The sequence below is a fragment of the Lolium rigidum genome, chromosome 3 (assembly GCF_022539505.1).
Source record: "Lolium rigidum isolate FL_2022 chromosome 3, APGP_CSIRO_Lrig_0.1, whole genome shotgun sequence".
NCBI classification, from domain to species: domain Eukaryota; kingdom Viridiplantae; phylum Streptophyta; class Magnoliopsida; order Poales; family Poaceae; genus Lolium; species Lolium rigidum.
In genome coordinates this window covers 363711143-363725369 of record NC_061510.1, presented here as the reverse complement: position 1 = coordinate 363725369, position 14227 = coordinate 363711143, and the positions used below count along the sequence as shown (strand labels likewise).

At 45.2% G+C, this 14227-nt stretch overlaps 1 protein-coding gene across 2 annotated transcripts; it reads left to right on the top strand.

Annotated features, from left to right (window-relative positions):
• The first annotated feature begins 1575 nt into the window (after positions 1-1575).
• LOC124704195 (transmembrane protein 87B-like) lies at positions 1576-6385 on the top strand. 2 transcript variants are annotated; one of them, XM_047236436.1, is made up of 4 exons: positions 1576-1824; positions 2525-3461; positions 3855-3950; positions 5116-5742. In XM_047236436.1, the coding sequence occupies exons 1-4, from the start codon at positions 1607-1609 to the stop codon at positions 5224-5226; spliced, it is 1362 nt and encodes a 453-aa protein (XP_047092392.1). In that variant the 5' UTR covers positions 1576-1606; the 3' UTR covers positions 5227-5742. The 2 variants fall into 2 exon arrangements, with proteins under 2 accessions (XP_047092392.1, XP_047092391.1); XM_047236435.1 differs by lacking the exon at positions 5116-5742 and adding an exon at positions 6245-6385 and having other exon boundaries at positions 1580-1824.
• Positions 6386-14227: the final 7842 nt, after the last annotated feature.

Genomic DNA, 14227 nt, shown 5'->3' with positions numbered 1-14227 from the left:
CCGACCAACATAGTCTTTCTTTCCAATTTGCTGTAGGGTAAACCGGATGTCATGAGAGAGAGAGAGAGAGAGAGGGAGAGGGAGACGAACCTGCTGCTAACAGTGTGACCATGTCGTTGCCTGCCGAGGTCCACCTCTCCATCGCCGGCAGCGGCTCCCGCCACTGTGAGGTCGCCATGAATCCGCAGCCGTCGCAAGTCGCCATGAATCCGATCCCTTCGTGGCACCGCTGAATCCTTCTCCAACGGTCGATTCCCTTATCGGCCGGCCCGCTGTCGTGGTCGTCGAGCCTCCTCTCGCGCGGTGCAACGGCGGCCGTCCATGAAACCGGCGGCGCTTGAACCTGCGGTTCACGAAAGCTGACAAGTCATTCGCTTATCGAAAATTTGGGAAAATCGGCAACCGACTAAAGATTTTACGAGAAATGGGATGTGTCGAGAGCTTGCCTTCTCGGGCGCCGCCCATCTCTCCGGGTTTCGCGGCGTGTGATTGACGGACTTGACGAGAGCGCCAATGCGAAGACGGCCGAAACGAACAACTTCATGAAATGGCCGAGAAGACAAAACAAGTTTCGAGAGACTCGAGGCGAAATAAGCACGTACGTACCTCGTCTCGTAGGATTCGGCACGGTGCTTGCCGGGGTCATCGCGAAGCACGTCGAACATCTCCTGCTCCTTCTCGGTTAGGAGCCCGATTATCCCCTCGGTGCCGGCCGCCGCCACGCCGGATCCTTGGTGATGCCGCTCTCGCACACCGCATCCTGCCGGCATGGAGGAGCGAGGTGAGATGGAGCCTCGGCCGCCGCTCCTCCGGCGGCCGGTCACGCCGTCCTCCGCTCTCCGGCCGGCGCCCCTCCGTCGGCTGACTCCGCCTGCCGGTCGCCGCCCTCCATCTCCCGGCCGCCGTCCCCGTGCGCCCGCCCGCCCCTGTGCGCCTCCAGCTGCCGCGCGCTCTCCCGCCCGCCCCGGCCATCTCCGCCGTCCGACGACACGCGGTTGCCGCCCGCCCAAGAGGAGCTCGCGCGTCTGCGCTCTAGAGGAGGAGCTTCCGGGGCAGGTGGCCGGCTGCCATTGGAAGAAGATTGGGGGAGGATGAGCGGGAGGATTGGAGGAGGATGCGCTGCAGGGGATTGTGGAGGAGGAGGGGGCGACGGGATTGGGAGGCGGCGGCGGCGATGGGAGGGGCGCGAGGGGGAGAGGAGAACGTGCGAGGCGGGTGAGAGCGGAGCGAACGGGCCTCACGGGCTTTCACACGACCCGTGGATAAAAAACGGGTTCCGCGAGGGCCTCGTTTCCTGACTACTCCACCATGAAAAATGGACGGCTAAGATTCACCTGCTGGTAAGATCCGATGGCCCACAGGCTCAAAACGCTGTGAGGCCCCCTATGGGGGGCATCATATACAACGTTAGTATACAACGTTAGATGTTGCCCATCACTGCACCAGCCACTGCACGGCGGGCCCCACGCCGCGTCCCCTCCCCGCTTCCGGTGAGAATTAGCAGTGCAGCTACAACGGAATGACCGATCTACCACCATCAACCACCACCGCCCCGCACCACACACGCACGCCTCTCGCGCTTCACTCGAGATCTCCCCCACTTCCCATGGATCCCCTCCACGTCCGCCTCCGCCTCGGCGCGCTCGGGATGGCTCTCGTGCTTGCCGCCTCCGGCGGGTGGTGGGGCGGCGCGGAGGCTTCGATCCACACCTACGGCCGCGAGCCCTTCCGCGAGGTGGGCAACGCCTTCCTGCTCTCCGGCGGTAGCGAGGGCATCGTCGCTGACGGGTCCGACCCCGCCTCTCCCGCCTCCTCCTTCATCAAGTAAGGCCAAGGCCCCTCTCCCTCGCCCCTCCTTGTCCTGTGCTTGGAGACCCCAGTGACTATTGTTTCTGGAAACCGCTGCGGATAGCGCTTGCTGTACTCGTGACACGTTCTTTTGCATGGGCTCAGTGCTGTTCGGTTCGAATTCATGAAGAGGTTAGGCATGGACGTTGCTGGAACTGATTTTTTAACTTGTTGCCAAGGATGTTTATTCAGTATCTCCGCTTGCTCCAATGACGCCTGGCTGGTAGGAAAATTTGGAATGCTAATAGCTGCAGGCAGCAACCTTAATTCTTCTCGCCATTAGACTATTCGTGCATATCGACAGTCTTTTTCTCTTTGCGTTTAATTTCTTGTTCTGATGGTGATTGCAGTGGTGCCACAGTATTCTACATGAGTTAGGACTATCATTTTCATTGGCATTGGCCACAGAATCGTAGAACCTTCTTTTGTGGCAGTGCAATATTTGAGATCAGTTCACTGACATGAACCTGATGAAGCTAGGCATGTTTCACTTATAGGCTTTTCCCCTGTATCTGTGAATTCCTTCAGTGTTCTTTTTAAGTTACAGATAAAATTATAGACTGTTCTCATTTCTGTAGATGTGAGTGTACTAATGAACTGAGTTACGTTTCCCCAAAAAGCGTGTGTGGGTGCTTCAGACTTTGGCACTAACGAGATGACCGGACATTGCTTTCAGGTTCATAAATGTTACTTTCTGGAGGACCGCAGAATCGGCAGAATCGCATGCAAAAATGGCACACAGTACAGGTCTGGTACAAGCTATTTTATTTGAAGCAGCTGACAGGGATAACATTGGGGGATCTGCCTATGGTGGACAGAGGTCTATTTGCTGTACCCCTGACCTTGCTAAACTGGAGGGCTGCAAACAAGGGGAAGTAATCAGGAGGCCATCCTCTGATGATCCGGATTGGCCTGTTGTGGTAGACACACACTTCAGTGCTAATCACCTCTCAGTGAAGTTGGAAGATGAGGAAGTTCGCATTACAAAGACAGGCATGTACAACTTGTTCTTCATTTCTTGCGATCCAAAACTGAGGGGCCTTGCTATGAGTGGGAAGACGGTCTGGAGGAATCCTGGTGGGTACCTACCTGGACGGATGGCACCTCTGATGACATTCTATGTTTTCATGTCACTAGCATATCTGTTAGTAATGGTTGTCTGGTTTAGCCAGTACATAAGGTTTTGGAGGGATATATTGCCAATCCAGAACTGGATCACTTTAGTTATTGCCCTTGGCCTGTTTGAGATGACACTATGGTACTTTGAATACTTAAACTTCAACAGCAGTGGTGTACGTCCAGTTGGAATTACAACTTGGGTGGTAACTGTTGGTGCCATCAGAAAAACAATTTCCCGCCTACTGATCCTTTCTATATCAATGGGATATGGTGTCGTTCGCCCAACTCTGGGAGGTCTCACATCCAAAGTTCTACTCCTTGGGCTTACATATTTCCTGGCTTCTGAATTGCTTGATATAGCAGAAAATGTTGGAACAATTAATGACATCTCAGGCAAAGCAAAGCTTTTCCTTGTCCTCCCTGATGCATTTTTGGACGCTTTTCTCATACTTTGGATTTTCACTTCTCTTTCCCGTACTCTTGAGAAGCTACAGGTAAGCAACATTTAGTGCCATGTTTGAAGTATTAACATTTTATTTTGTCATAAAATCACATTATCTCATCTTTACCTTTTGATTTGTGGCAAAGGTAGCACTGCCAGTATTAGAGGTATAGGTTGGTGACTCAAATGTTGCACTATCGATTTCTTCAAGAGAATTTATAACTCTGATCTATGAGTGATTAGCAATGCTAGATATCCTTTATACTGATGTTACATGGGGTATTATGTGGTCGGAATGAGGGCAAATAGGATAGTTGTAAGCTCTTTTTTTAGCGAATATAGTTGTAAGTGCTTAGAATTTTGATAACAAGCCTGTTGAATCCTGATTCCTAAGAGCTGTGTATCTGTATTGTTGCTGAATCTTGCTGCTTTTCTCATACGTCAGGCAAGGAGGAGTTCTGTGAAATTGGATATATACAGGAAATTTACAAATGCATTGGCAGTTTCTGTCATAGCTTCAGTTGTCTGGATTGGTTATGAGGTGTGTAATTCCATCATATACACCCATAATGAAAATTGTGCTCTACTGCACTTGAGATAATTTGCTAATTTTAGATTCACTATGCATCCATAAGATCTATTAACTTCCAAGTTCCCCGATCATCGTAAGGTTCAAAAATTGCCCCAAATACTCATCGATGGAATTAGGCTCCTATTTATTCTTGTGCAGGAACTTATGTGGTTGCTATGTTTTCATCATTTTCCAGAGTATAGATTGTTCTATGTAATTCGTTTAAATATTTGCCCCATAAGTGCATTTATCATCCTTACGTAATATTGCTCTGCTGTCACGAGTTGATTGCCATATCCCTCTTGATACAACACCTTTTGTGGAATGTTCTCATTATCCTTTTCGCAACACCTAGGGTGTGTTCGGTTTGGGGATGGGGTTCCATTCCCTTGTCACGGAACCGTGCCATCCCTGTGTTCGGTTTGGACAAATTTTTTGTCACAGAACGGTTCCATCCCTGTGTTCGGTTTTGGAATGGGATGAGAATGGAATGGGTGAGATAGTCACCCGATTAATTATTCTAAACTCGATTAATTATTTGCTAAACTTGATTAAGTAGTGCTAAACTTGATTAATTATTGCTAAACTTGGTTAATTATTGCTAAACTTAATTAGTCTGCGTGTGGCAGTCACCCGTTCCACCTCGTCCAGCCGAATCGGAGGAACCACTTCATTCCGGATCTAGAGGGAATATTCCATTTGGAGGAACCACTTCATTCCATTCCAGTTTGCAACCGAACGCGAGAGCGGGCTTTGGGTGCGGAACGGTTCCATTCTGTTCCACCCCATCCCCAAACCGAACACACCCCTAGATTCCAAATCCGAACTCCTCACAAAATTTCTAACAACGGTATGTTCAAGAAGTAAAAAATGTGTGAAAGGATCACACTAGTCTTATGAGAACTAGATAAATTGTGCTACAAAGATAACTCATACTCCTCAGTCAAAAGTCAACGACTTCTAACTTTGAACAAATTTGTATAAAAAATATAAGCATCTACCATACTAAATCAGTATCAATGGATTCACCATAAAGTATATTTTCTCAAAGTATCCATTCAATATTGTAGATATGGATATGTTTTCCTAAAATTTTGGTCAAAGTTAGTAGGGCTTGACTTTTGACTAATCTTAGGTGCCTTATATTTTTGGACGGAGGAAGTACAAGATTGTGGTAAGTATAGTATGTCAACATGTCTCATTGGCGATAACCGCAATGCTACTTTATTTTTTTTTTTTGAGCTGAAAACTGTAGGGGAGGCCCTGACGGTAAATTTTATTTATTAAAAAAGAAATATATGTACAAGATAGAGGTAATGAATATACAAAAGGGCTTAGCCCAGGGCATAGCCCAAAGGAACTACAGATCGTCTAGCCAGGCTAAAAGGGAGGATTTGAGATCATCCTTCATTCTGTAAGAAAGGAGGAAGAGGTCCCTTTTGAAAGAAAAGGTCCAAGCTCAAACAGAAGGTGTTTCATTATCAACGATAAGACCATTCCTACACTTCCAAATATTCCAGCAAGCTGTGGCAAAAACTTCAAAGAAGAAAGGTTTTCCAAAGTTGCATCTAGCTGCTGTAATCATCTGGGGGAATTCAAGGCTGTCATTGATCATGATGTTAATTTTTGCCCAACATTGCCTACTGAAAGTACAGCTCCAGAAAAGATGATCCCTGGTTTCCAACAATCTGTTGTCACAAATTTGACATAGCCCATTGTCTTCGAAAGTGTAGTTTTTCCTTATGAGCATATCCTTCGTGTTTATTCGGTCATTGGAAAGGAGCCAGAAGAAAGTTTTTATCTTTGGTGTGCATTTAGATTTCCAGATCCAAGGAGAGAAAGTTGGAGCTTGAATGTGCTCAAAGTTCAACTTGTAAAACTTGTTGGCAGAGAAATGATTGCCCCATCTATAAGACCAATGCTACTTTATTTGTTGATCTTTTCAATGAATGATCTTTCTCTCGTATATGCTGATCATTACCGCCCCTAAAAGCATGACATGAATAGATTTATGAACATCATGGAGTTTTGATCCAACGCATGCATGTGGTTCATGGGCTGATAGACTAGCTGACCATGTGCAATGGGCCTCTATTACTTGCACCATCTTTTAGCATTTTGTGCCAAATATTATCGTGATCTGGAGATACAGAATTTACATTATAGTCTGCTTGCAAGCATGACAGTTGTCCTCACTGCTAACTCATGATTTTTCTAGGAGTCTTGTGTTTTAGAACTGTTGTCTTATCATGGCTTCCTTGCAGGTTTATTTCAAAGCGACAGACCCCTTCAGTGAGAGATGGCAGAGTGCCTGGATCATAACAGCATTCTGGGATGTTCTTGCCTTTGTTTTGCTTGTTGTTTTATGCTATTTGTGGGCACCGTCCCAAAGCTCGCAAAGGTAAATATTTTTTCCTTTTCAATGGTCTGGAGCCTTTTTTTTTTTGCGAATGTAATGGTCTGGAGCCTTGTAAGAGGCATAATCTATGTGCTTACTGCCAATAAGAGGCATAATCTGAGTTTGTTTAATAGGCTGTAAGAAAACGGTTGACTAGGTACCACCCTGAAATTAACACACCGTTCCTATGTCCAGATATGCTTATTCAGGTGAAGCTGCGGATGATGATGACGAGGAGGCTCAGTCTCTGACAAAGGGGTCTGATGGTGATGTAGGGATGGTAAAAATTGACAAAGACAGAAATGCTGGTGTTGGCAGTGCTTTCAGCTTGGATGATGACGAGGCTGAGGAGGACAAAGAGAGTAGTATTTCTTCCCTGATCCTTACTTTGCCAGATACCCAGAAACAAGAATGTTCCAAGGGTTTGAGCTTTTTTGGTGGTTCGATGTCCTCTGTTGTTCCTGCCTTAGTTACACAGGTTTTGTTGTAGAAGTGTGCGTTTTCTATCCACCCCTTGCCAGAGTAGTTCGATGTGGAGTTCACATAGGCAAAATTGGTACAAAGTTGCAAATTATTTATATCAAAACGGTGTACATATATGTTCTCTTTGTCTGTTGTGTATTGCATATCCTGTATGAAGCTGATGAACTGAGTGTAACTGCTGGGCTAATCGTGTGGAAGTTGCCATTACAAAATGCAGAGCTACACATATGAAACATGGCTTCAATTAGTGCGAAGAATAATGGAAGTGAATCTAACGAACGAAGCACACGGTTTTCTTGAAGAAACACATGGTTCCTTTTTCACAGAGTACTCACAAAAGATAATGTAGAAGTTGAAATGTCAGTAAATAATGTATCTTGAAGAAACACATGGTTCCTTTTTCCGCGCGTTAGTTTTCCGTTGTGGTCAGCCGTGCCCGAAGAGCCACTAAAAATGGGGTAGTTTAGCCATACAAGAGGTTACATGGGCCTTGGCCCTAAATGACTTGTGGCAGTGCGCCTCACTTAGTCCGGATACTATGGTGTATGTAGGCCGGAGACTCCGGTTTTGATCTTCGTGGGCTGGAGACTCCGGTGTGAGTTGACGAGGTCGAAGACTTAGGTGTAGCTACAGCTGGAGTTTCTTTCATTTCCTCTTCCATGCTTCCACGACCTCGGCGTTGAGCCTTCGAGCGACTAAGGCATTCTCCCTTCCCTTCATACTTTTCGATGCATTCCTATCATAGGCAAATGATGGAGTATGAAGTAGCATACCATTCCACATAGTCAATTGTAGGCACGTATAAAGGAGAAGATTCACCTTTGCGTGACGTGTCGGCGTTGACACATATGATGTGGTGAAGACCGAAGGTCGGGCTACATCACAACACATGGTGAGAGCAAGTGGTCACTCAAAGGGAAGAAAAGGGTGAAATCCCATTGCTACTTGGGAAGAGATGAAGGAAGAGATGCATGCCCGCTTTGTGCCTTCTCACTACGTGACCGACCTCTTCAAAAAGCTACAAAAATTGAAGCAAGGCACCAAGACCGTTGAGGAGTTTTACAAGGAAATGGATTTAACTATGATGCGAGCCAACATCCAAGAGTTTGAGAAGCAAACGATTGCAAGATACTTCAATGGCCTCAACTACCCAATCAAGAGGATTGTCGAGTAACAACCATATTCAACCATTGTTGAGTTGTTTCACCAAGCTTCCAAGGCCGAGCTTCAAGTTAATGAGGACATCAAGTACAACAAGACCAAGACTTACTTTACCTCCAAGCTCACCTCAAGCACTCGTACAACAAGGGTGAAGCCATCATCTTCTTCAACACCGTCTAAGCAACCGACTATCCAAAGTCGCATGAAGCAACCCGCACCTTCAACCGCCTCTTCAAAAGCATCAACAGGGCCTAGCAATGTCACATGCTTCAAATGTGGTACACAAGGCCACAAGTCCTTTGAGTGCAAGAATACCAAGGTCATGATCATATTGGAGAATGGTGACATAGAGACCTTAAGTGAAGGTGAATATGAAGCTCTTGTTCAAGCCGCCAATCTAGTGAAGAAGAAGATGACGAAGAAAGTGGAGAAGACCCCCTCCTTTGTGTACATGACGCAAGTCATTCACTTGTGGTCACGAGAGTGTTGACTACTCAACAACAAGATATAGAAGACCAAAGGTGCAACATCTTCCAAACCCGTGCCGGCATTGGAGGAAAGTCTATCAAAGTCATCATTGATGGAGGAAGTTGTCACAACCTAGCAAGCACCGAGTTGTGTGAGAAGCTCAACCTCATACTCCGCAAGCATTCGCATCCATACCATGTCCAATGGTTGAGTGATAAGGGAAATGACAAGATCCAACACACCGTCACCTTCAAAATCGCTCCTGATGAAGACACCATCAAGTGTGATGTGGTTCCTATGACGGTTTGCCACATGTTGCTTGGCCGGCCATGGAAATATGACAAGAAGGCTATACACGATGGTCACTCCAATATCTACACCTTCAAGGTCAATGACAAGAAGTTTGAGCTTCGCCCGATGACTCCTAGGCAAATAATCGCGGACAATGCGAAGGCTTTAGCGAGGGCACATCAAGCAAGGTTCATATTGAGTTGAGAGGTGAGAGAGTAATCCACCTAAAGGAGAGTGAGCGCCTGATAACCCACAAGTATAGGGGATCGCAACAGTCTTCGAGGGAAGTAAAACCCAAATTTATTGATTCGACACAAGGGGAGACAAAGAATACTTATAAGCCTTAACAACTGAGTTGTCAATTCAGCTGCACCTGGAAAAGTACTAGTAACAGGGGTGATGTGAAAGTAGCAGTAATATGAGAGCAATAGTAACAGTAACACAGCAGCAGTAGCAGTAACACAGAGGCAATGGCACCAGAAAATAGTTGATACTACTTCCAATGACATATAGGATCAAGTGAGTATTTGATGATGAAAGATGGACCGGGGTTCCCAGCTATCTACACTAGTGGTAACTCTCCAATAACAAGTGACAAGTGTTGGGTGAACAAATTACAGTTGGGCAATTGATAGGATTGAAATAGCATTAAGACAGAACATCAAGTCTATTAATCATGTAGGCATGTTTTCCATATATAGTCATACGTGCTCGCAATGGGAAACTTGCATAACATCTTTTGTCCTACCAGCCGGTGGCAGCCGGGCCTCAAGGGAATCTACTGGTGATTAAGGTACTCATTTTAATAGAGCACCGGAGCAAAGCATTAACACTTGGTGAAAACATGTGATCCTCATATCTAAGCCTTCCCCTTCAGTTATCCCAGTTGCTGTCACTCTGGGGCCTCGGGTTCCGGACATAGACATGTGAAACAACTTGTAGATACAATCTAAGCAATAATTATAGAGCTCAAATCTAAGATCATGCCACTCGTGCACTAGTGACAAGCATTAAACACAACAAGATTGCAGCAACAATAACTTCACAAACTTATATAGATAGACTAATCATAATGTAACAATTCATCGGATCCCAACAAACACAACACCGATTACATCAGATGGATCTCAATCATGTAAGGTAGCTCATGAGATCATTGTATTGAAGTACATGGGAGAGAGAGTACCAACTAGCTACTGCTAGAACCCGTAGTCCATGTGATGGGGCCTAAGGCCACGTGGGTTGCCCGATCTCACGAATTGACCAAGGGAAAGGCGGGGGGAGAGGAAGAACACGAAGAACACGGCGATGAACACGATGAACACACGCAAACGCACACCAACCCGATACAATTCCGGTTTACTCCCGATAGCCCGAACCACTATCCCGATAGAATCTCTCAAGAGAAAGACACGCGGTAGAATCCCTGATGAGGACATCCCTACTACACCACTACCTCCGTCATTGATAAATGAAGATGAACCTGCTGTGAAGCTCAAGTCCGATGAAGTTCGGATTGGACCAATTACAAGGGCTCGTGCGAAGCTACTTAAACAACAGGTGAATTTGTTTCTTAACGATACTTTGATTGATGAGAACTTTATACTGCCTAAGTCCTGTTATTTATGTGTCATCAGGTATCAAGAGGAGACAAGCATCGCACGAGGAAGAGAAGAGCAGCTGGACGTGAAGAAGCTGGACATGGAGCTGGACATGAAGATATCTCATGGACGCGCGAGGGAGGAGCGGGAGGCATGCGCGAGAGGAGAAGACGAAGTCTAGGCCGGTCCAGCACCCGGTCAGACCGGCCGCCACGCCGGCGAGCCTGGTCCCCGGCCCGGTCCAACCGGGCGGCAGACCGGATCCGCCCCGGCGCCGACCGGGCGCTCCGCTGACTGCGACCGGGCGGGTTACTGCGCCATGATACGTCTCCGACGTATCGATAATTTCTTATGTTCTATGCCATATTATTGATGATACCTACATGTTTTATGCACACTTTATGTCATATTCGTGCATTTTCTGGAACTAACCTATTAACAAGATGCCGAAGTGCCGGTTCACTGTTTTCTGCTGTTTTTGGTTTCAGAAATCCTAGTAACGAAATATTCTCGGAATTGGACGAAACGAAGACCCAGGGTCCTATTTTTCCACGGAGCTTCCAGAAGACCGAAGAACACACGAAGTGGGGCCACGAGGTGGCCAAACCACAAGGCGGCGCGGCCCGGGGGGGCCCGCGCCGCCCTATGGTGTGGCCCCCTCGTCTGGCCCCCACTGCTGCCCTTCCGCCTACTTAAAGCCTCCGTCGCGAAACCCCCGAGGCGAAAAACCACGATACGGAAAACCTTACCGAGACGCCGCCGCCGCCGATCCCATCTCGGGGATTCTGGAGATCTCCTCCGGCACCCCGCCGGAGAGGGGATTCATCTCCCGGAGGACTCTACACCGCCATGGTCGCCTCCGGAGTGATGAGTGAGTAGTTCACCCCTGGACTATGGGTCCATAGCGGTAGCTAGATGGTTGTCTTCTCCTCATTGTGCTTCATTGTTGGATCTTGTGAGCTGCCTAACATGATCAAGATCATCTATCCGTAATTCTATATGTTGTGTTTGTCGGGATCCGATGGATAGAGAATACCATGTCATGTTAATTATCAAGTTATTATACATGTGTTGTTTATGATCTTGCATGCTCTCCGTTACTAGTAGAGGCTCTGGCCAAGTTTTTACTTTTAACTCCAAGAGGGAGTACTTATGCTCGATAGTGGGTTCATGCCTGCATTGACACATGGGACAGTGACAGAAAGTTCTAAGGTTGTGTTGTGCTGTTGCCACTAGGGATAAAACATTGGCGCTATGTCCGAGGATGTAGTTGTTGATTACATTACGCACCATACTTAATGCAATTGTCTGTTGTTAGCAACTTAATACTTGAGGGGGTCGGATGATAACTCTGAAGGTGGACTTTTTAGGCATAGATGCGGTTGGATGGCGGTCTATGTACTTTGTCGTAATGCCCAATTAAATCTCACTATACTTATCATGTCATGTATGTGCATTGTTATGCCCTCTCTATTTGTCAATTGCCCGACTCGTAATTTGTTCACCCAACATGCTTTTATCTTATGGGAGAGACACCTCTAGTGAACTGTGGACCCCGGTCCATTCTTTAATACTGAAATACAAATCTGCTGCAATACTTGTTTCACTGTTTTCTCTGCAAACAATCATCTTCCACACAATACGGTTAATCCTTTGTTACAGCAAGCCGGTGAGATTGACAACCTCACCTGTTTCGTTGGGGCAAAGTACTTTGGTTGTGTTGTGCGGGTTCCACGTTGGCGCCGGAATCTCCGGTGTTGCGCCGCACTACATCCCGCCGCCATCAATCTTCAACGTGCTTCTTGGCTCCTCCTCGGTTCGATAAACCTTGGTTTCTTTACGAGGGAAAACTTGTCTGCTGTGCGCATCATACCTTCCTCTTGGGGTTGCCCAACGAACGTGTGAAATACACGCCATCAAGCATATTTTCACGGCGCCGTTGTCGGGGAGATCAAGACACGCTGCAAGGGGAGTCTCCACTTCTCAATCTCTTTACTTTGTTTTTGTCTTGCTTTATTTTATTTACTACTTTGTTTGCTGCATTATATCAAAACACAAAAAAATTAGTTGCTAGCTTTACTTTATTTGCTATCTTGTTTACTATATCAAAAACACAAAAAATTAGTTTACTTGCATTTACTTTATCTAGTTTGCTTTATTTACTATTGCTAAAATGGCCAACCCTGAAAATACTAAGTTGTGTGACTTCACTAGCACAAATAATAATGATTTCTTATGCACACCTATTGCTCCACCTGCTACTACAGCGAGAATTATTTGAAATTAAACCTGCTTTACTTAATCTTGTTATGCGAGAGCAATTTTGCAGTGTTAGTTCCGATGATGCTCGCTGCCCATCTCAATAATTTTGTTGAACTTTGTGAAATGCAAAAATATAAAGATGTAGATGGTGACATTATAAAATTAAAATTGTTCCCTTTCTCATTAAGAGGAAGAGCTAAAGATTGGTTGCTATCTCTCGCCTAAGAATAGTATTGATTCCTGGACTAAATGCAAGGATGCTTTTATTGGTAGATATTAACCCCCTGCTAAAATTATATCTTTGAGGAGTAGCATAATGAATTTTAAACAATTGGATAATGAACATGTTGCTCAAGCTTGGGAAAGAATGAAATCTCTGGTTAAAAATTGCCCAACCCATGGATCGACTACTTGGATGATCATCCAAACCTTCTATGCGGGACTAAATTTTTCTTCGCGGAATTTATTGGATTCAGCTACTGGAGGTACCTTTATGTCCATCACTCTTGGTGAAGCAACAAAGCTTCTTGATAATATGATGGTTAATTACTCTGAATGGCACACGGAAAGAGCTCCACAAGGTAAGAAGGTAAATTCCGTTGAAGAATCCTCTTCCTTGAATGATAAGGTTGATGCTATTATGTCTATGCTTGCGAATGATAGGACTAATGTTGATCCTAATAATGTTCCATTAGCTTCATTGGTTGCCCAAGAAGAACATGTTGATGTAAACTTCATTAAAAATAATAATTTCAACAACAATGCTTATCGGAACAATTCTAGTAATAACTATAGGCCATATCCTTATAATAATGGTAACGAGTTATGCTAATTCTTATGGGAATTCTTACAACAATAATAGGAATACACCCCTGGACTTGAAGCCATGCTTAAAGAATTTATTAGTACACAAACTGCCTTTAACAAATCGTTGAGGAAAAGCTCAATAAAATTGATATTCTTGTTTCTAGAGTTGATAGTCTTGCCTCCGATGTTGATCTTTTGAAATCGAAAGTTATGCCTAATAGGGATATTGAAAATAAAATTGTTACTACAGCAAATGCCATCCAAGTTAGAATTAATGAGAATATAAGATTAATGGCTGAAGCTGCGTGCTAGGTGGGATAGAGAAGAAAATGAAAAACTAGCTAAAAAAGAAAATGTAGCTAAAGTTTGGACTATTACCACCACTAGCAATGTTAATGACTCATATGTTGCTGCACCTCCTACTATCAATGGTAAAATAATTGGTGTTGGCAATGCTTCTATTCCTAGTGCAAAGCGCACAAAATTACCTGAAAGCCGCTAAAGCTATCTGAAGCTGCTTGTGATAAAGCTCGCTGAAATTTTTTCCAACCTTGGGGATGATAATCCCATTGCTTTAGATTGTAATGATTTAGATTTTGATGATTGCCATATCTCTGAAGTTATAAAGTTCTTACAAAAACTTGCTAAAAGTCCCAATGCTAGCGCTATAAATTTGGCGTTCACAAAACATATTACAAATGCTCTCATAAAAGCTAGAGAAGAGAAACTAAAACTTGAAACTTCTATTCCTAGAAAGCTAGAGGATGGTTGGGAGC